Source organism: Diuraphis noxia, unplaced genomic scaffold (genome assembly GCF_037042655.1).
Source record: "Diuraphis noxia isolate RWA-SAM2 unplaced genomic scaffold, SU_Dnox_SAM2 contig0002, whole genome shotgun sequence".
Classification (NCBI taxonomy): domain Eukaryota; kingdom Metazoa; phylum Arthropoda; class Insecta; order Hemiptera; family Aphididae; genus Diuraphis; species Diuraphis noxia.
The window spans coordinates 26,394,852-26,415,659 of NW_028301712.1; the positions used below are offsets into that span (position 1 = coordinate 26,394,852).

Sequence of the window (20,808 nt, forward strand, 5' to 3'; positions counted from 1 at the left end):
TATCAAGTCCATCTCAGTTTGCACTTTGCAGAGAGAATATTTTCCAGTTACAGCCTTGCCTACATGCTATATAGGTTATAGTCGCTGTACAGCCTACAACCTACTTACACTCTTCTGTTCATAGAAAGAAAATAATTTGTCCTGCCTCCTGCTACAGGTAGAACTTCATTTTGAGAGTGGTAAAACTATAAAGGTAATAAATATAAAAATTATATTTAATTGTCTGTTGTACGCTTGTAGAAGTTAAAATTACTTATTAAATATTATGAAAACTTTTGATGATAGGTACATTTGTTTAATAGTTATTGTTAATTTCACAATTAATTTGAAAGTAATACATGACTATTAATAATAATAATAATTAGTTATATTGATTATAGTAGGTAATACTAATATTTTACGTTAGCTAATTTATTTTATGACTACATTAACAAAAATAATAATATCTTATATAATTTTTCCGCAGATGAAAATTTAACAATGTGTAACTATTTGCATTGATTATATTTTGTTTAAATAATAATTACGTCTTTAAGATGTGTAGGCTTATGATATAGATGCATAAATGTGATGGAACATTCAACATAAAATATTATTATACAACATTTAATACAAGGTGATCACATTATAATTTATCAATAATTAATAAACAATTTAGTATATTTCAAGTATATCAGAAATCTTTGTACTTCATTATGTTAAAACCTAGGTAAAACCAATCAGCGTGAAATACTAACAGTGTATCATATAAATATATAATTTATTCAATAACTATTTGAATAATAAATATAATAAGCCTTATGTCCTATGGCTAAATTAATAATTTAATCAAATTAAAAATAAAATGCGTGAAAATGCCAGAGTTATGAGTGAAAAAAATGATAAATGTTTCACAAATTTTATGAATTTAACAATTTTATCAAACTGTAATTCTGTATAACTGTAGTACACGAATAATATTTTATTTGATAAATATATATTTAAACTCAAAACATCAATGTGACTTGTGAGAATAAAGAAATAAAATTAATTTTTAAGATATACCTTTATACCATAAACAGTTTGATTGAGTTGTAAAAAAATGTAGTTAAATTTTTGAATTTATTTGACAATTAAATTAAGATAATCAATTTGAATATTAACATAAAAATTGTTATTAAATTATTTTTTACATGACTCATAGAATAGTAATAATATAATATATTATTTATATAAAATAGAAAACGGAGATGTTTTAAGATTTAGCTTTACCAAAATTTGTAATCCATAAAATAAACATTAAAGGTTTTAACAATGCTTAAATCCTTAACAAATGATTGATAACTAATCAAGTCTGTGTTTGATTACGTTATATCACATCATGTTGGTTAGTAAAAAAATGTTCCATGGTTTAAAATAAATCATTTGACACAGTATGACATTTCACACTCACACATATTTTATATATATATTATATTAATATATATATAAATCACATATCTATCTTAACAAATATATATAAGACAAAATATTATTTTACAATCTTTCATAGTTAATATACTATTATTATTATTATTATATGTTTTTAAGACAAACAAATAAAAACTTGTTTAAAATGTAATTTAAAAAAAATATGATTTATTCAACTAAATATCTTTAAGACAATTCAAATATAATATAAGCACATTAATTTTCAATGTAACCAGTCGTTTCACACTGAATTAATATTATGATAGAATGGTATAACTACAAAAGTTTAAAAAATATTAACAGACAATAGACGATCTTAAATGTAAATGAAATATTGGAACAATAGTTGTAGAATATTTTGTAAAACACAAAAAACATAAGTTATAATAATAAACCATATTTTGTATCAAACTGCACTGGTATTTATTTAAATTTTAATTATTGCTTTCTGTTTTTTCAGTGTCTTTATTCTCATTTTCGGCTAAATTCCCAGATAATTCTTCAACTGTCGGTTCTTCTTGGGGTTGAGGAGCTTTAATTTCTAAAACAGAAATTGTATCCTGGATAGTTTTAATCGCTTTTTTTCTAGCCATACGTACATCGTCTCTTCCTGTAAAATATATTAAATATAAGTGATTAACATTTTTTATTAGGTATCAGATATATTTAAATTTAAGACACTAAACCCCATAAAAACTTTAAAGAATTTGTGAGGATAGATGGTATAATTCATTTTTCAAAAGTTAATTAATATTATTATCATTTATAATTTCATTAAATTTGATTAATTGTTACCTATCTATAATAATATACTTCAATGTATATGTATTATTAAGTTTGATTTTGGGCTAATTAAAAATAATAAATAAATTGTGTTAGTATCTAGATACATAAAATTAAGTGTCACAATTTTTTCACATTCATTAAGTTACACTCTGAACATTCTGAACTAATTCAACCATTTCAAACGAGAATCAAATATTGGTTATAAATGGAATATATTAGTCCTTGGTTGTTTCTCAGTTACTTAAGAAAATTGTTTGGGTTTATCCTAGACAAATTTATGGGTTTCAGCTGACAGTCTGTTCATATGAAGTTGAATTGTACAGCTAGGGTAAATTATTTTTTAAAATCAATATTAATATACAAATCTTTATTATTACATTTTATGGATGGTATATAGAAAATATAATAAAGAATATTTTAAGACAAGAATGTTCATAGATAGATGTAGAGAGTATGAACTAAAAATCTGGGTTAAATACACACTATGAGTAGAATTAATGATAAAATTATTAAAATATGGCCAAATAAAGATAATTATCAATAATAAGAATTATATTTTATTATACTCGGAGTCAATAAATATTATTTTTAAACAAAATCCTATCCACAGTTAATTGAGTGATGGACAGGGTAACCCCAACAAGAACTTTATAAAATTAACATAATCACCAGATTAATTAATATAATAAGCAAATAAATGATAACTATAAAGCATAATATATATGGTAGTAGATTAATTATAATTATTCATAAACGAATATTAAATCGATAAAATAGCATTACTAATTAAGACATGGTCCTCTATACCAGTGTTTCTCAACCTGGGGGTCGCCAACTTATTATTTAGGGTCGCAATCGAATGATTTAAATCAATGCGAAAATTAAAAGCTCAAATAATAAAAAAATAAAATCAATAAAATATTATTATATTACGTACCTATTACGAGTATAGATTATTTATATTAAAATGGAAAACACACTATTATCATTTTTAAAGCGATATTACTCTATGACGTCTATTAAAGAATCTATAATAAACGTTGAATATAGAATATTTCATCGGCTATGAGAATTAGCTTGACGAAGTCAATTAAACCAAGAATTGACGAAATAATATCACATCAACAGCAACAACCAAGCCATTAAAAATCTTAATATAAAAATATATTTATATAATAAAATGAAATATTGAATGTACGGTTTTTTTAATTTTAAATAAATATAATATTATAATATGTATCTTTTATATTTCTCGTGTACAGTACTTGTAGTAACTATAGACTCTAGAGTCTAGATTATTTATAATGATAATCTAAGCGAGTATGTAAAAATATATATGTAGGGGTCGCTAAAATATTTAAATTTAAAAAAGGGGTCGCCACAGTAAAATGGTTGAGAAACACTGCTCTATACAATATAATATTTAATCAATAATGCAATGGTCTTAAACTCAAATTATCAACAGGCCATATACATTTATACATTTAAGCAATGGTCAGCAACTAGTAGATTGTGGTCCGAATCCAGATCGTGGAAGGCAGAAAACTGGACTGCGTCAACATGTTTTAAAATGTTATTGTCTGTATATAACTATTATGTAAATATAAAGATTTTAGAAAAATTATTTTTGTTGCACTTCATTTATTTAATATTTTAATCATCCGGACTCCATTAAAAATTACTTGCCGACCACTGCATTAAAAGTTCACAGGTAAAAACATTTGAGCATTATTTTTCTTTTGTTTTTAGTTATCTCTATAAATTATAATTAAAATAAAACACAATAAATACCTAAAAACAAAATGTATTCATATTAATTAATACCACAGTTCTATAATAATGAAATTGTTTTAACAACAATTGAGGGCTACATCAAAAGGGTTTAGCTGGTGAGTGTTTGAGACCACTGCTATAATATAATGATTAGTAAGTTATAACTAAAATTAATATTCTCACTAAATCGTTTTATATATTACCTTCAGTTTCAATAGTATCTAACTTAATCAAATTTCTTGTAAGCATCTCATCCAAATAAATATATTGTTTATCTGTACGGGAGGAACCAGAAAACTGATTAACAGCTATTGCCAATTCTTCTACATCGGCTTGAACGATTTGCACTTTTTCCAAAGCATCTACTGGATTTACTTGTTGACGCGGAGTGGGTGGAGGTGTAGATATGGTTTCACGTGGAGGAGTCTGCTGATGTTGGGAAGGAGGAGTTTGTCGGCGTTGCGCAGTATTTTGGTCGTGAAAGGAATGATGTGCAAATGGAGTTTGTTTACCAGCAGATCGTTTTGGCAAAGTTGAGCTGTTATTTTCATTAATTTTTTGATCAACATCCTTTGGATACACTGGTTCAGAACGACCTTCCACATAGATCGGAATGTGTCGCACGTTAGGTTGTTTTTGATTTCCGTGGGATGGTGTAGATGCATCAGTTTGAGGTTGTGTTTGTGGTTGAATATCTTCAGACTGATTATTAATAGGATTTACAGGAGTAAATTCAAGCTTAGATACAAATCTTTGAGGTTTATCATCATTTTCCTGAGATCTTGAATTATTTTCAAACGGATGCTGACGTTGATTATCCATATTTTCTTCAAATCGTTTTTTATCAGGACTAGATTCAGAATGCTCGTTGTTATTATAATTGAGATCTGATGGTCCCTCAGGTGCGTTATCTTCTCCAGACACGGTACGTTTACGACTCCAACTTTTCGAGCTAGGTTCACCCCCCCAAGGTGGACAACGCAAATGACCTGCGAGATCTGGATGTCTTTTGGCTAAATCTTCCAAATGTGAACGGACACTCAAATGACCTCTTAGCATGTCATCATCAAATGGAAATTCTTCCTAAAAAAAAAATTTTTTTTTTAAATTTAAGCCTTTAGAAACTGTACATTTTTACAAACACATTAAGATTTAATAGACAAATGATCATCTAACTGGAAAATCAAGATTAATCCTAACAAATCAATTTACGTCCCATTTACACTAAAAAATCCATACCCCTTCTTTTCTATTTTCAAGGAATACCAATCCCAGTATCCTCAGAAGTAAAATACCTCGGCGTCTTAAGGGATCTGGGGTTCTCATATCAAGTCAAAAAGAAAAATGTTCAACAGTCGACTCCACTTACTTCGCCCAATTCCGAAATCAAAATAACCCTCCCACACAAAAATAATCATCTACAAAACCTTATTAGGCCTATCTGGGCTTATGTAATTCAAATCTGGAGATGCGCTAAACCATCTCAAATACGTATTTCTTCCAAGCCTTCCAATCTAACACTCTCCGCATTATCTCTTCTGCACCTTGGTACGTATCAAATTCCAAATTTCAAAATAAAAACAGTAAAACAATTAGCCACAAAACATTACAAAAAGTTTTATTCTAAATTACAATCTCACTTGAACCCTTTAATCGTTGAACTTAATTCTAACTCACTTCCTAGTAATCTCCCACGCTGTATAAAGAGAAAATGGTGTCATGATTTATTAAATAACTGATGGTTCAAACCATTTAATTTTAATTAATTTTTGTTAAGTTAATAATTAATAAATAAATAAAATAACGTTGGGTTCTATCACTGGATGGCCTCCCTCCTCGTGTGTTCAGGTTGTAAAAATTTTTATGTGTGTTCAAATTTGCTTATTATACCTTGTAGCATAGATTGTAAATATTCTTTTTTTAAATAAAAAAAAAAAAACTTAAGTTTCATACCCCTGTGCTACTAAGCAATAATATCAAAATGTAATATTTAATTATTTATTTATGTTTTACTCAAATGTAATTTATTAATAGTAAAAACATTTGGACTAGTTTATATTTTTTTTTTTTAAGCAACAAAAGTTACTAAATATTATGGAATTCAGTATAAATAAAATATAATTATATTTGACAGTTTGAGTGTGGTAATTATTATGAAAAAATGAATGTCGACCACATATTAAATATTATAATTTATTCTCACTATCTGTTAACATGGGAATGATTTTTCGCACATCGAGGTAACGACTAGGTAAGACCTGTGTGGCTGGCTGTGTGTGTGTGGGAAGACCATGAAGATCAGTTTAAATTACAACAAGTAACGACCAATGCAACATATTTAAAAAAGGGCAAATTAAAAAAAAAAAAATCGCATTTGTTTCTAATCCTGTAAATTGTTATACTGATTTAAAAATTTCGTAATCGGTTTTAAAAATATAACAAATTTTGATAATTTTTTGATTAAATACAACTGGGTAGTTGGTGACCATGAAATAACTATATAATGTATATTGTATAAATAAAATTAGTTTTGCAGTTTTATTTTCAGGCTAAATTACTAAAATACGAGCTAAAATAAGATAATAGATAATTCGCGTTTTTTTTTTTGAGCCATTGATTGGTCGTCTATAGTAATTGCATAATCGGACGCATTCATTTAAAATCTAATGATTGAGAAGTAAAAAATAAATAAATTATACGTATGTATAAAATATTCTTGTTTTGAACTAAGGTATTAATGTTATTATAGAGTATAGTAGAGTTATTATGATTGAGTATTATAGAAAATAACCAATAAAATGAACAAACATAACACAATAAGCAATATTATTGTATTATCGAGCATATTATTTTATTCTAAAATCACGATTTTACGGTTGGACATTTTTATATCATCAATAGTAATGTTAAAAACAGTTAACAAGTAGTGTCGACCATCGAGGGTCATGAAATAGAAACATAGCCAAGATTACGATGCTGGGATCCAAGCCAATAATTTGTTGCTAAAAATAAAAAACAAAACCTATTACATATTTGTCTACCAAAGCACTAGAACAATAATTAAGAAATTAAGTCAGGCTAACTACACATATTCACTTCTTGAATTTACAAATTATCTAAGTACAAAAAAATATGTAAGTAGGTATATATTGTAAATATATACTATATAGATTTTTATTCCACTTGAAGGTAAAAATAATCAAATATAAACATTTATCTATTAATTAAAATCATTACATATTTTTTAATTATTGTAATATATACCTTTTAGATCATATATTGCAGGTAGAGAATAAAATTTTTATACAGGAATATAGAGTAGGTACAAAAAATATGTATTTTCTAATAAATTGTTAAAAACATAAATATAAGTGACCTTATTATCTTCTTTCACGCATTCATCAAAAAAATAAACATAATTATGGGTTTAACCTAATTAATAAATATAAATAAATAGGTACATGTTATAAAAATACCCACACATAATCATTTTATTCTTTAGTACACCATACACCATAACAATTAACAAATAACAATACGTCATTATTTATAAATATACTATTTACTAGTAGTTTAAGCAGGAAAAATAGTATATTTTTATTTTGCATGTTTGATAATATAGGTATTAGGTATGTTCTATGTTGTGGCCTAGCAAATAAGCCAAGTAATTAAGGTATAAGATAATATATCCTACTCAAATTATCATAAAACATAAAAATATAACCAATATGATATTAATAAATAATAATATATTATTAAATTATTAAATTATCATAATTATAAGGTAAGAAGTTGATTAAATAAAAACTTGAAAAATTAAATAGATTTGATATAAATGATCAGAAAAAATTAAAAATTACTAAAGGTTTACATTATTTGGCTACGTCTGAAGTTCTTAGCGACTGACAATATAGTAGTCGGGAACATAACATGATTATGAAACGTTATTTTAGACAGGGAATAAAATATCAAAAATGGAATGAATATATTTTTTTATTTGTTTTGTATTTTGTAAAACACAAAAATTTTTAATTTAAAACTTAAGTCAAATATTTAAATATTTGAGAAATCCTTCAAAAATATTGACTATACGAATTTCTATTTTTTTTTTTTAAATGCCTAAGAAAATAAATAATAATTTGTAGGTTTTCGGCTTTCGGCTTTTCCATCAAAACAAAGTTCATAAAAAATATTAAAATAATAAATTTAATATGATTAATATTTGTCGATTGCTGAATGACTAAATGTCAATATCTAACAATTGATAATTTGTACCTACAGGGTATTTATTCAATATTATTTTTTCTACATACTGATAAATTATAATAAAAAAAAATATATTTCAAATTGAAATTTTAGTTTCAGTGTTAGTTAAAAAAAACAGCCAAAATACTATTATTTTAATAAGTATATACAGTATACATCTAAGGTTAGGTAGGTTAGGTTTGAATTAGTTGGAGTTATAATGAGATTTCGATGGGAATATGTGATGTTGAAACTAAAAAGGTATAAAATTTGAAGCTCTGGAATAACGATGATTAAAAATAATAAATTAATATACCCTATAGACTATAGTGAACTAAGAAGTTATTTGAATTTGTAACAATGAAATTCATCTGGTTTATAATTTTATCACTTTCTATAAATAATATAATAACAATAATTTTCAAATGCGTCTTATATTTCGTTTTATAAGTTATCTATAATTGTTCATTATTTCATTATGATATCTTAATTAGAAATAATTACTTAAACAACGATTTATTTTTATTTGATATAGTTTTCTACGTATGATTCTATTTTGTAATTCAAAATTCAAATGCAAGATAAATATTTTTAAGATATATAATTTATCATTGTTGCTGTCCGAGTTTCTGTCTATAGGGTGTTACCACTTGGTATTCCCCATAATCATTCGATTCATGTTATTTAAATTTGTTTTCTGTCTCTTGTTAAACCCTACTCATTATACAAAGAATATGTATAGATTGTAGATTTTGTCAATAGAATAAAAAAAAAGATTTTTTCAGAATTTAGAATTTGACCTTGATTTTCAAAAATCTAATTGTTGTTATCAATAATTCAAAGTACTTTAACGACCTTAACCCTTTAATAACATAAACATATCTATATTAATATGGATAGTTTATGTAAACAATTAAAAAAAAGTTTACGACTTGTTACTTAAATACACAATAACTCAACACCTGTTGTAGTCTAAAATTATTTTATTTTTAAGGTACATAGGTAGTAATTTAAATATCTTTTAATGAACTGACAACTGATACAAATTTATATATGTCATATTTCATTTATGGAGTAATTATGTATCTGTTTTACTACCAATTAGCAATATTTTATGAGTTATTAGTTTTTATAATCAAAGCAGAACAGTGTAATTTAAAATAAATAATTTATAATTTCTAGAACTAAAAAAAAAAAGGCGGGTAAGTCGTGGATGTCGCTCTGCTGTACAGTAGGTTACAAGTGTGTTACTGTAATGGATGGAATTAAATTTGAATCCAATGATATATCATTGTATACGAAAAACGATTCTGAGCGAAGACGGTTTATCTGTCTAGGATATATTATAGATAATTAAAAATTTTCAAATCTTAGATTTAAAAAGAACATTTTTATGAATTTCTAGTTTGAAATAATTTGCGAATTTTCGTGATTTTTACATATGTTGTCCAAATTCAAACTTTGAATGCTTATAAAAAAAAATTGTGACTATGTATTCATTTTATTTTGCAACTGCTATTGTAAAAATATGTTAGGAGCCTTGTATTAAATTTTCAAATCGTAGAATTAAAAAGAAAAACTGTTATGAATTTCTATCTAAGATAATTTGAACATTGCTGTAATTTTTACGTATTTAGTCAAAATTTGAACTTTAAATGCTTATAAAAAAAATCGTGCCTACGTATTTTTAATATTTTTTAAGTGCTATTGTTACAATGTGTTAGAAGTCTTGTATTAAATTTGCAAGCTTTTTACTGAACAAATAATTTTTTATCGATATTTATAGAAAAAAAAAACTAAAAGTTGAAAAATTAAAATGTCAGTAAACAGCTCAAACCAAATCTAAATATTTTGAAAATGTTATCAAATATATAAAATGCCTACATAAACATTCAGTGAAAATTTCAAGTATCTGCGGTCATTTGTTTTAGAGTCACACCAAAATAAGGGAATCGCTAAAAGTGAAAATCCAATGTTGTAAAAATTTAAATTTAAAATGCTCATAAAAATTTAATTTGAATTTCTGGTGGATTTGTGATATAAAGATTGAAAATTTTTTAAAGAATCTTGTATTAAATTTTCAAATCTTAGATTAAAAAAAAAATTTTTTTATGAATTTCTAGCTTAAAATAATTTGTGAATTTTCGTGATTTTTACGTATTTAGTCAAAATTCAAACTTTGAATGCTTATAAAAAGAAATTGTGACTATGAATTTCTTTTATTTTTCAACTGCTATTGAATCAATATGTTGTAAGCCTTATATTAAATTTTCAAGCTTTTCTACCCAACAAATACATTTTTATCGATATTAATTTTTAAAAAACTAATAATGATCGAAAATTTCATATACTTATTTATAGTTCAACTTAAGTCGACATTTTTTGAAAATTGCATGGTGGATAGAATATACTTATATAAACATTCGGTGAAAATTTCATGTATCTATGGTCATTTGTTTTAAAATTACATCAAAAACCAAAATCGATTTTGTCGAAAAATGAGTGTGCGTAAAATTTCCCGTTTCCCCCTTAATTTTTAGTTTGTTTATCCCAATTATTAATCACTTTCTGATCGAACGAGGTACTGAAGTCAAAAATCGAAGCACTTTTACTGTCCCAAAACGTGAGGACAGACACAAAAAAAAAAACACACATCATGGTAAAATCAATACATTCATCGCTCCACTCAGAATCTAAAATCAATAATATAAAACTTAAATAAAAAAGTTATGCTAAATTTTAAAGATGATAATAGTAATAACAATTATCATTGTATTTAATGGATATAATCTTAATAGAAATGTACCATAGTAAGTATTTCCATAATCAAAATTGTTCTATATACTAAAATATGCAAAGCTGGGCAAGTTAACGATTTTTTTAACTCGATAAGTTTATATAAGAAAAAGTAAATTAATATATTTTTTACAACTTAAGAAATTAACAGATAAAATAACTAAAATGAGTAAAAATTAGCTCAACTAAAAATTTTCAAATTGGTAATAAAAACAGGTTACCAACAAAATAAGTTATGAATTTGGAAATAATTTTAAGCTTAAGGTTCTTTGCGTGGCAATGTCGTAATTTGGTCATGTTTACGGGTGTTGGGGGAATGATACATTTATACAAATTTTAATTATATGTCCAATGTTCTGATTAGAACAATGTCAGTAATGTATGATAATTATAATAAATATTAAAAAGTAAACATAATACGCGAGCAAAATAAAAACCTACTTACTTTGTTTTTTTGTACGCACCAATACCCAGTATCATATAACTCTTGTTGTATAAAATACTCTTATGACATACATACTACATGTCTACATGTACTATTTTATAGACATATTACCAATAGAATACCTAATATTATACCAATAGAAAATGATCATTAATCACAAACCAATAATTGTAAAATTTTTGTTTATTATTCTTAGATATTTCTATGACTTGTGATACTTATTTAATATTAATAATATTCCATGAGGCAACAAAATTATGAATAAATGGTTAAGGAGTAAGGACCCGTTGTTGATACCCGTATGTGTTGTCTCTGTCTTACAAGTGCGTAAAATTGCAAAAACTGTTGAGCGCAGGATATAACCACTGAGTCTGTACTCAGGGACGGCGTGAGGGGGGGGGGGGCAATCGGAGCAGTTGCCTCTGGCCCCGCGATTTTAAAATTATAATCAAGGCCCCGCAGTTCTTAAATGATATTTTATACTGTTCAGAGATTAGTTAGTTTGGATAATATGTAATGTGACTGTTATTTATTTTGCCCGGGGCCCCGCAAATCCTAGCGCCGTTCCTGTATGCACTCTTAGTAGAAACACCTAAAGTTAACACAATATAGAAAATAATATTTTCTGTGCCGTAGAATTTTTATTTGTTTGATATCTTTTATGAGAAAAAAGTTGTATTTTATTATTTGATACATTAAAAAAATTGATATTTTTAAGTTTTTCAAACTTTAATAACTTTTTATATATTGGTCTTATCGGAAAAATTAAAAAGCTGTAACACAGTTAAAGTTCTAATTTTTTTATGGTGAAAATTTATTTTGTTAGTTATGATTGTAGACTTTTCGATTCTTTACCATGCGAAACAGTTTTTGCTATGTTACACACTTGTAAGACGAAGACAATACATGGCACATGCGAGTTTCACGTCCTCTTAATATACAATTAAAAATTAAAACTTAATTTTAATAAACCTGCATAAAATTAACTTAAAGTAAACACGTTAAAAATTTAACTAATCAATTTACAAAATAAATTTAAAAAATAAGTAATAAGTTACTTTTCTTAATATTAACTTATTTGTTTTAACTTAATTTTAATTTTTAACTCGTTAATGTCCAACTTTGAAAATAAGTATATAAGTTAATAAAAATGTTAGCCAGATGAGACTAGCTTTGTTTGTGTAATAACTCAAACCAACGATACTCTGTCCAGCATGAGAACAGGTTCTATATATACACCTTCACACAACACTCCGGCATAGTGGAACTAGCTTCAACGGATGAGTGTCAGAAGAATTTAATTTTTTTAGGACACTGCATGTTCTTGTGCATGGGCAGGGTATAGTGAATGATTACCGATAACAAGGGCCAGGATTTCAATGCAGTGCATATTTTTTTGGTTGATCTTAGACAATGCTTTCCAAGTACATAATTTGTTTGGTGTAACGAGTGTTTCATAACAAACATTTTTTTTTGCATATTTTGAAGTGTTTTCTTTTTTTGAGCATTTTTAGAATAAATGGGCCATTTTGGGTTTTTAATGCAAATAAGGTCAATATACTAAACAAATTTAGTCTATTTTAATTTTACATAAATCTTAATGTATATTTTGGTATGTTTAGAACGAATAATATTGCCCCAAACATATGCGTGTCAACATCATAGCGACATTAATTCAATTCTTAAAATTTTCAGTTTTTTTTTTTTTTTTCAATAAAATAAATAGTAATTATGTTTTATTTATAAATTCCAAATTAAAATATCAAATTGTATAAAAAAATATATATATTTTTAAGATCATTTTTGTGGTAAAATGTATTTTTTAAGGGCATTTTTGGCTGTTTTTTAGAGCATATTTGTATTGAAGTGCATTTAAATCTGAGCCCTACTGATAACAATAAAAATAAGCAATAGATATTGAGGTATTAGCCACAGACTATAAAAACAAAAATAGACATAATGGTCAGTCCACAAACAATACAGCTCAGTGCTAGCATAATCATCCTGTAGTGTAAAGGTGTAACCATCTATAACTTGTGAGTCTAATCATATTAATATAATAAACAACACATACAATTGATTTTTATTCATAAATATCAAGATAATTAATTTATCAAGTGCTTAGTGCATTATACATGCATTTCATTTAACTTCAATAACTCATAAAATATTAACTATTTGGACAAATTAGGTGAAACTAGAAAAAATCTCATATAGTCTGTAAATGCTAACATCTACTTATTAGTTATTAAAGTATTATACATCAATTGTCTGAAAGTTATTGTTGGTCATAAAATACTATAATAATTTAAAATAATAATATACAGGATGAAACACTAAGCATATTTGCCCTCATTTTTTCTTTAAAGTGGATTTTTAAATATATTTTAAACAATTTTTTCAAATTCTTGAATTCTTTTGAAAAATTAGATGTACCTAGTTCTAGATTCGAATGAGTAATTGCTTACTAATTCAAATGTTTGTATTCAGGATAAAATTTCTTAAAAATAATTTTACAAAAATATAAAATATACTTAGTATTGGAACTAGTATTTATTAAACTTTAGCTATTTTTAAAAATTATTAATGTTGTTAGATTAAAATACTAAAATCTTACAAATCACCACAGCCCACATTTATCATAAACACATTACCATCAACATTTATATCCTTAGAATAAGTTGAAACTACTTGTACACATTTAATCCTAATACATCAAATTTATCTAAAAAACTAACCGCTTAACAATTTGAAATTGAAAAGGTGGATTATAATATGAATAACAACATAGGTATATGTCTCTACAGCAGTAGTTCTCAACCGGGGTGACATGGACCTAGCTTAGGGGTGACGCAGAATTTTAACAAGAAAAGAAAAAAAATTTAAAAAATTAATTTTTCCGAAAACAGTCATATAATTTCTTATAATAAATATATTATACATCTATACCACCACTGTCATGTACATAACATACCTCAAAGTTCGTATCTTTATAATAGTTTGTATTATTTATATTTAATCTTTTGGTCCGATAAACACGTGTACCTAGTAATAAATATACAGCTAAGATTGTTTATTATTTTGATGTTAGTGTGACGCAGTGTTTGATTCTAGTGGCTAAAGGTGACATGAATCAAAAAAGGTTGAGAACTACTGCTCTACAGAATACTCCTGAAGTAGTATACAAAATTCCAAAAATCGTATTTTAAATAACTGCATTATTGAAGGAAAAGGGAGATGCTTAGTAATTCACTCTGTATGTAATTATATTTTATGAAACTATTTATGATGACAAATTAGATAGGTATCAACAGTTTTTTGATACGCATTTTCCGCTCTTTACTTTACCTATATCATATTTCTCCACTTTTCATTGGCTGTCAATCATCTACATATATATATAACATGGAATAAAATCAACCAATGAGAAGTGGAGAACTACAGCATCGGCCGGAGGAGATGCGCAAACCTAGCGAGCAAAACTAGTAATACAATACTGTGATGATACCTATCTAATTTGTCATACTATTTACTTACCCGTTTTGAAAAATAGTCAATAGGCTAAAAATATTATAAAATAATGCTACACATACTAATTAAAAACACAACATTTTAAAATAGAAGTTTTTGATTTAAGGATAGTAATCAATAGAAATAAAATATTATTTCTCATGTGTTAGTACAATGTACCAAGTTAGATCAAACTGTATTTATCATTTTATATTTAAAATAATAGTTTAAAAAGATAAGGATTCATAGGTACTTGTTAGTTTTATTTTTAATCACAACAATTTATAAATTAGGTATCTATTTCAAATAAAAAACATTTGAAAAATAAACGTTTTAAAAAAAGTATATTTGACAATTATAAAGTTTAATAGGTAAAAGTTTAATTAAATTGAGATTAAATATAAATTGATTACTATGATAGGTAAACTCAAGAATAGACTTTAAAACTATGATGATGCATATTTTAGATATTTTAAAATTATGTGGTATAAAAATACACTACTAATAATATTATCATATATTTTATAAGAAATATTAGTTTAATAGTTTAGATAAAAAATACTCTAAGAATAGTTATTTTTAGCATATTTAATTGAAGAATATTTTATCCACCTTATAATTCAACTGTAGTTGGATATTTACAAATTGAAATGCAATTAAAAATATTAAATATATCTCTGGACCCTGATAAATAAATATTTATAACTTACCAATGTGGAACTATGAGAGAGTGATAAAGGATAAATGACAGGATTAATTTTGGCCGCTTCCATAACATCCAAAACAGCAAAATATTTGTTACTCACTGAAGAAACACACAAAAAAAAAACTTATCACACAACAAATACTGATATATTAGTTAAGTAAAATTAATATTGTTAGTCAATATAATTTTTTTAAAGTAATAATATACTGGAGAGTAGTAACAAGTTCAAACAAAAGTGACTATATGTTTATTTATAACAGATTAAAAAGCATTTTCATTTAAAAACTATTATAAGCGTGTGGGTATAAAATTGTGTAGGCGATAACCACACCAACTGCTCTAGAATATTCATCAATGAGGAATGCTAGATTTTTATGTGCCAAATAAACTATAACCCAATTAAAATATGTCCTTAATTGAATAAAATAAATATTTGATTAGCTTAAAATTAACTAATGTTACCTATAAAAATTACAAAACTAATAGAAAATCATCATGCCATATTATACAAAATCTTTGCAAAAATATAGGTATATTTAATCATTGACAAATACTAAGTTTTATTAATATAATTATACATGAATAAGTTAAAAAAATTAGAAGGGGTACTATTGGCACTAATCTTGGACAGTTTTGGTATTACAATTATATCATATTATAGTATTATGATACTTAGAATACCATTTTTTTTCCTTACACATTGTTGAATGTACACATGGAAAAATACAAAACAGCTTGTATTTTTCCATATCACTGTAGACAAATATAGCATAGAAATTTAAAATATAGATTAACATTCTTGTCTCACACTTCTGAATTAAAGTTTGTTAACAAACTTCACTTAAAATTGTAGGAGTACCCTTTAAATGAGTATTGTGATGTAAAAAAGTTTAAATAATTTTCTTTACCTAATAGATATTTAAATAATTTTTGTTTCTATTCTATAAAAGTATAGTAGGCTATAAGCCTACTTTTAACCTACTTTAAACTAGATAAAAACAATTTTCAAAAGCTATAACATTTTACCAAAGGTTAGTGCGAGAAGTTAAATTTATAACCAAATAAAAAACACAAAGTAAAAGAACAAATTATGATAACATACGTGGATTGAGAAGTTTAACTTATATGAAAAATGATTGCTGCTTAAAAATTTGTTTTTTGTTAATTTAACTATACCCGACAATTAAATATAACACCTATATGTTAGGTACAAGAATTTATTGATCAAGACAATTCTTGGAATCATACTAGAAGTAGATAATAGAATAACTGCTTACACAATTACAATCTTATAAAATAGAAAATAAAATGAAATTGTGACAAAGGAAAAGAAAAATAGTTAATACTGTAAATTGCATTTAACTTAGCTAATAGTTGTTAAGTTATAATCATTTATAAAAGTTAAAACTGTATATTAAACTGTTAACATACCTAGGCATCAAAGTAATTTCTAACAATTAAAAATACTATATTTCATGCCTAGTTAAGCATAATATGAACATAGTAATTAAAATACTCAGAATAAATAAAAATGAATACATGTATAGAAGATAATACCTAGATAGATACTAATAACCCTTAATAACCAATATGAATAATTAAAAATAAAAAGATTTTTCAAGAATAAAATTATATTATGAAGGTAATGTACTAATTGTATAATCGATTAATTTACATCATACTTAAAAACTTTTCTGACAATAGATACATTAATAGTATTGTGTACCCACTTTACTCAATCAGCATTCCCTCTACACAATTAAAGTTAAATTAAACAAAATAAGCCAGCAAACAAACCATATTAACACTAGAACACCAAGATAATTACAATGCATGTGAATAATAACGTACCCTTTGAGGAGAAGTCCTAGAGTCAGATTTGTCGAAAAACATGCTATTCTCGCCGGTGTTGCCGAACTTTCGGTTGATCTCTTCCAGTATTTCGTCCGTTGACTTGCCGCGAAGACGATCGCTCAACTTTGATTTGTTACGATCCCGACGATCAGCAAAAGGCATATTACTCTTTACACCACATCGATCGTCTCTGGCGCAATTTACGAGGAAATGGTAACAAACGTCCACGAAAAGTTAATTGAAATGACGGTGGACGGGAAATCCGTGTAGAAGATCGGCCGAAAAGGTCGATTACAAGGTAATGTTTTAACAGCGATGAAAATAACAACGTCAGGAGGGTCAGCAAATTATATTAGTAATGAAAATTATGATAAATAGCGATGACCGCGAGACAAAAACTAATCTGACGCGACCGTCAGACCAGCTGCAAATAAAACATAAAACACTACAGCACACGAAGGAAAACAATCAGCGAACGGTGTAACAGACATTACAAATTACAGTAGATAGGTATACTATACTGATACGACGGACAAATCTAGAAGATTCGAGTAAATCCGGTCGGTCCGTGATGATTGGGTAATGGGTAAGGGGTAACGTTAAAACGGCAAAGCGTACATCCGATGCAGTCTGTTACCCCCGCCAACGAAAACAGCGAACCAATGGATGGAAATGTAGAATTGTATGATAAGTGATAACAGATATTGATAAATTTAATTTTTTTTTTTTATATTATTTTTGTTGTATAAATGTCACGTAATAAAGATTATTTTAGCTGGGGCTGGCTATAAAGTATAAATTATAACGCACTTTACCAACCCCCCTCTTGATTTTCAAATTTTATTTGTAGACGATTTGTTTCCTTATGCTTAATTATGGTTACCATACGTCCCGATACACCGGCACATATCACCTGCAGTTCATGACTTCGGTTCCGGTGACCCGGTCGTCCCACTAGACCCTACAAAAGTCCCGGTTATGTGTAAATAATATTAGTACCAATAATAATATTAAATTATATTTTTATAAAAACCTAACCTAACCAAACACTTTCAGAACGCGTCGAAGCTAACAGTTTGGGAATCAAAACTAAAATTGAATATAATAAAATAAAAGACGATGCTCAGCTTTTTGTTTCGATAAAATTATTCGACGAAGAAGTCGATAATTATTACAAAACGGCACGGGAGTATTAACAACAGTGGAGTAACCCTCTTATAAAATTTGAGGTCTTTTCGTGGATGGATCTTACTTCTTCGCTGCAATGGCAAGACGTTGAAAAGACAATAACTTATTTAAAAAGCTTCATTGACAAACAGAAATTTGATGAAGATTGGAATAAAAAAAATATGCATGACAAATGGTTATTTCAATAATTTAAATTTAAATTCTTTCATAATTCAATACTATTATTATTTTATTCTATATATATTCATTACGCACTGTGTTCTAAATTTTAATATAAAAAAAAAAAGGTTGTTCAAATTATTTTTGTAAATGTCCCGGCCAGTATTTGAACTTTTATGGCAACCCCCCATGCTTAAATCTATGGTGTAAGCATTTTTTACCGAAAACTATATTATTTTAGAAGTTATAACCTTCCAAAGTTTGCGATTAAACTACAGTTTCTAAAATAATAGTTTCCAGCAAAAAATTTTCGCACGATAGTTTTAAGCACGAAAACAAAAAATTGAAAAACGTGAGGGAATATTGGTAAAGTGCATTTGTGCACAGATTTAACGTAATTGTAATAATGAATAATGATTAATTGAAATATCTATTAACCTAACAACTAATAATTAATATAAGTCAAAGAGAATATCCCGGCGATAGTCATGACTCATGACATCACGTAATTAGAAGAATTTACTCTCGTGTTTCCATATATTCCTTACACGAACTAAAATATTATAATATTATTCTGTCTATATTCTATAATTTTATATAGATAATATATATATAATATTACCAGTAGCGTACGCAAGATTTTAGTTCGGTTAGGGTTTTTAGTATTTTACATGAGTAAATAATAATAAACAATATAAATAATTCGCTTAACGCTGCAGTGTAATACTACGTCACATCAACAACAGTTTTTGTATAATTAGTTATAAGTGTTATAACAAATTATAGTCAATAATAAATTAACAATTTAATTTATATCTTTTAAAAATTACCAACAATTTATCGACTATAATATGTATTGAAATGGTGATAAATACCTAAGATTTTTTGTAAAATAAAAAAATTTCAAAGGGGCAGAACCCTATAGAAGCCTACTCCTGCATACGTCACTTTTACGACGTTATAGGTACCATTTATTATATTGTACATTCAAATAATCCGTAATTCTTTAGACCATATTATACTACATAGTACATTACCTACTACACATTTATTATATTATAATATGTTTAGGCTATACTTTTATTATAACCACTGGTTGTAACTAGATCTCGCGAATCATGAATTCATTACGAAGGATCTTTAAAATATTAGGTATGTGATATATATTATGATTTATGGCTCTCTTATCTCTGCGTAGGTCCATGTGTAGGACGTAAGCGTATATAATAGGTTAGGTTAAAATAGTTCAATTAGTAATACATACCTACTGTTTACCATCATGGTTTAAAGAATACTTTAGGAATTTAGGATATAATAGCTGTATAGTATCATATATGTTATATTCTGTGATCATATCTTAAATCAGAATTGCCATAAGGAAAAGGAACATAAATTATAACACAATAAAATTATGGTAAAACTTTATGGCACTTAAATATTCTAAATCATTACGACTATCCGATCGAAGAAAAATATGAAACGTAGGTATTACAGCGAAAATGCTAAATTTCTGAATACTGTAATAATTGATTTTTTTTTATCATATACCTATCAGGAAATTTACAATCTGTACCTACATTTTACAATAATATTAAATACCTCCCGAAATAGGTTAGGAACGATATTTTTCTTGTCTTCGAAGATTGAAAACATATCTGCGCAACAAGACTGGTGAGGAGCAATTAAATGGATTGATGCTATTATAAACTTACGCTGAGACGTGGAAGTCACTTGTGAAGAGGTCATTGATATAATGGCAAAAAAACCAAAACGTATAGATCTTGTTTTATAATTTAAATTGAACTGACAAATTTGATATAAGTATGAATAATATGATATTTATGAATACCTACTTTAAATATTTCAAAACACCCCCCGAAATTTTTTCCTGCGTTCG

At 26.4% G+C, this 20,808-nt stretch overlaps 1 protein-coding gene across 2 annotated transcripts; it reads right to left on the minus strand.

Moving 5' to 3' along the window:
- Window positions 1–1,597: 1,597 nt before the first annotated feature.
- On the minus strand, window positions 1,598–18,137 carry stv (BAG domain-containing protein starvin). Of its 2 annotated transcripts, XM_015513817.2 has the most exons (4): window positions 17,562–17,704; window positions 15,715–15,809; window positions 4,212–5,091; window positions 1,598–2,059 (listed from the first exon to the last, which is right to left on the minus strand). In XM_015513817.2, exons 2-4 carry the CDS (start codon window positions 15,775–15,777, stop codon window positions 1,884–1,886), a joined length of 1,119 nt encoding a protein of 372 aa, XP_015369303.1. In that variant the 5' UTR covers window positions 15,778–15,809; window positions 17,562–17,704; the 3' UTR covers window positions 1,598–1,883. The 2 variants fall into 2 exon arrangements, with proteins under 2 accessions (XP_015369303.1, XP_015369302.1); XM_015513816.2 differs by lacking the exon at window positions 15,715–15,809 and having other exon boundaries at window positions 17,562–18,137.
- Between the last annotated feature and the right edge of the window lie 2,671 nt (window positions 18,138–20,808).

Excerpts from the sequence above, each read along its gene's own strand:
- stv (XM_015513816.2), bottom strand. The coding sequence starts at position 17,726 with ATGCCTTTTGCTGATCGTCGGGATCGTAACAAATCAAAGTTGAGCGAT. Across the intron at positions 5,092-17,561 it reads CTAGGACTTCTCCTCAAAGG|GAAGAATTTCCATTTGATGA; the intron begins GTACGTTATTAT and ends TTTTTTTTTTAG. Across the intron at positions 2,060-4,211 it reads AGATACTATTGAAACTGAAG|GAAGAGACGATGTACGTATG; the intron begins GTAATATATAAA and ends TATATTTTACAG.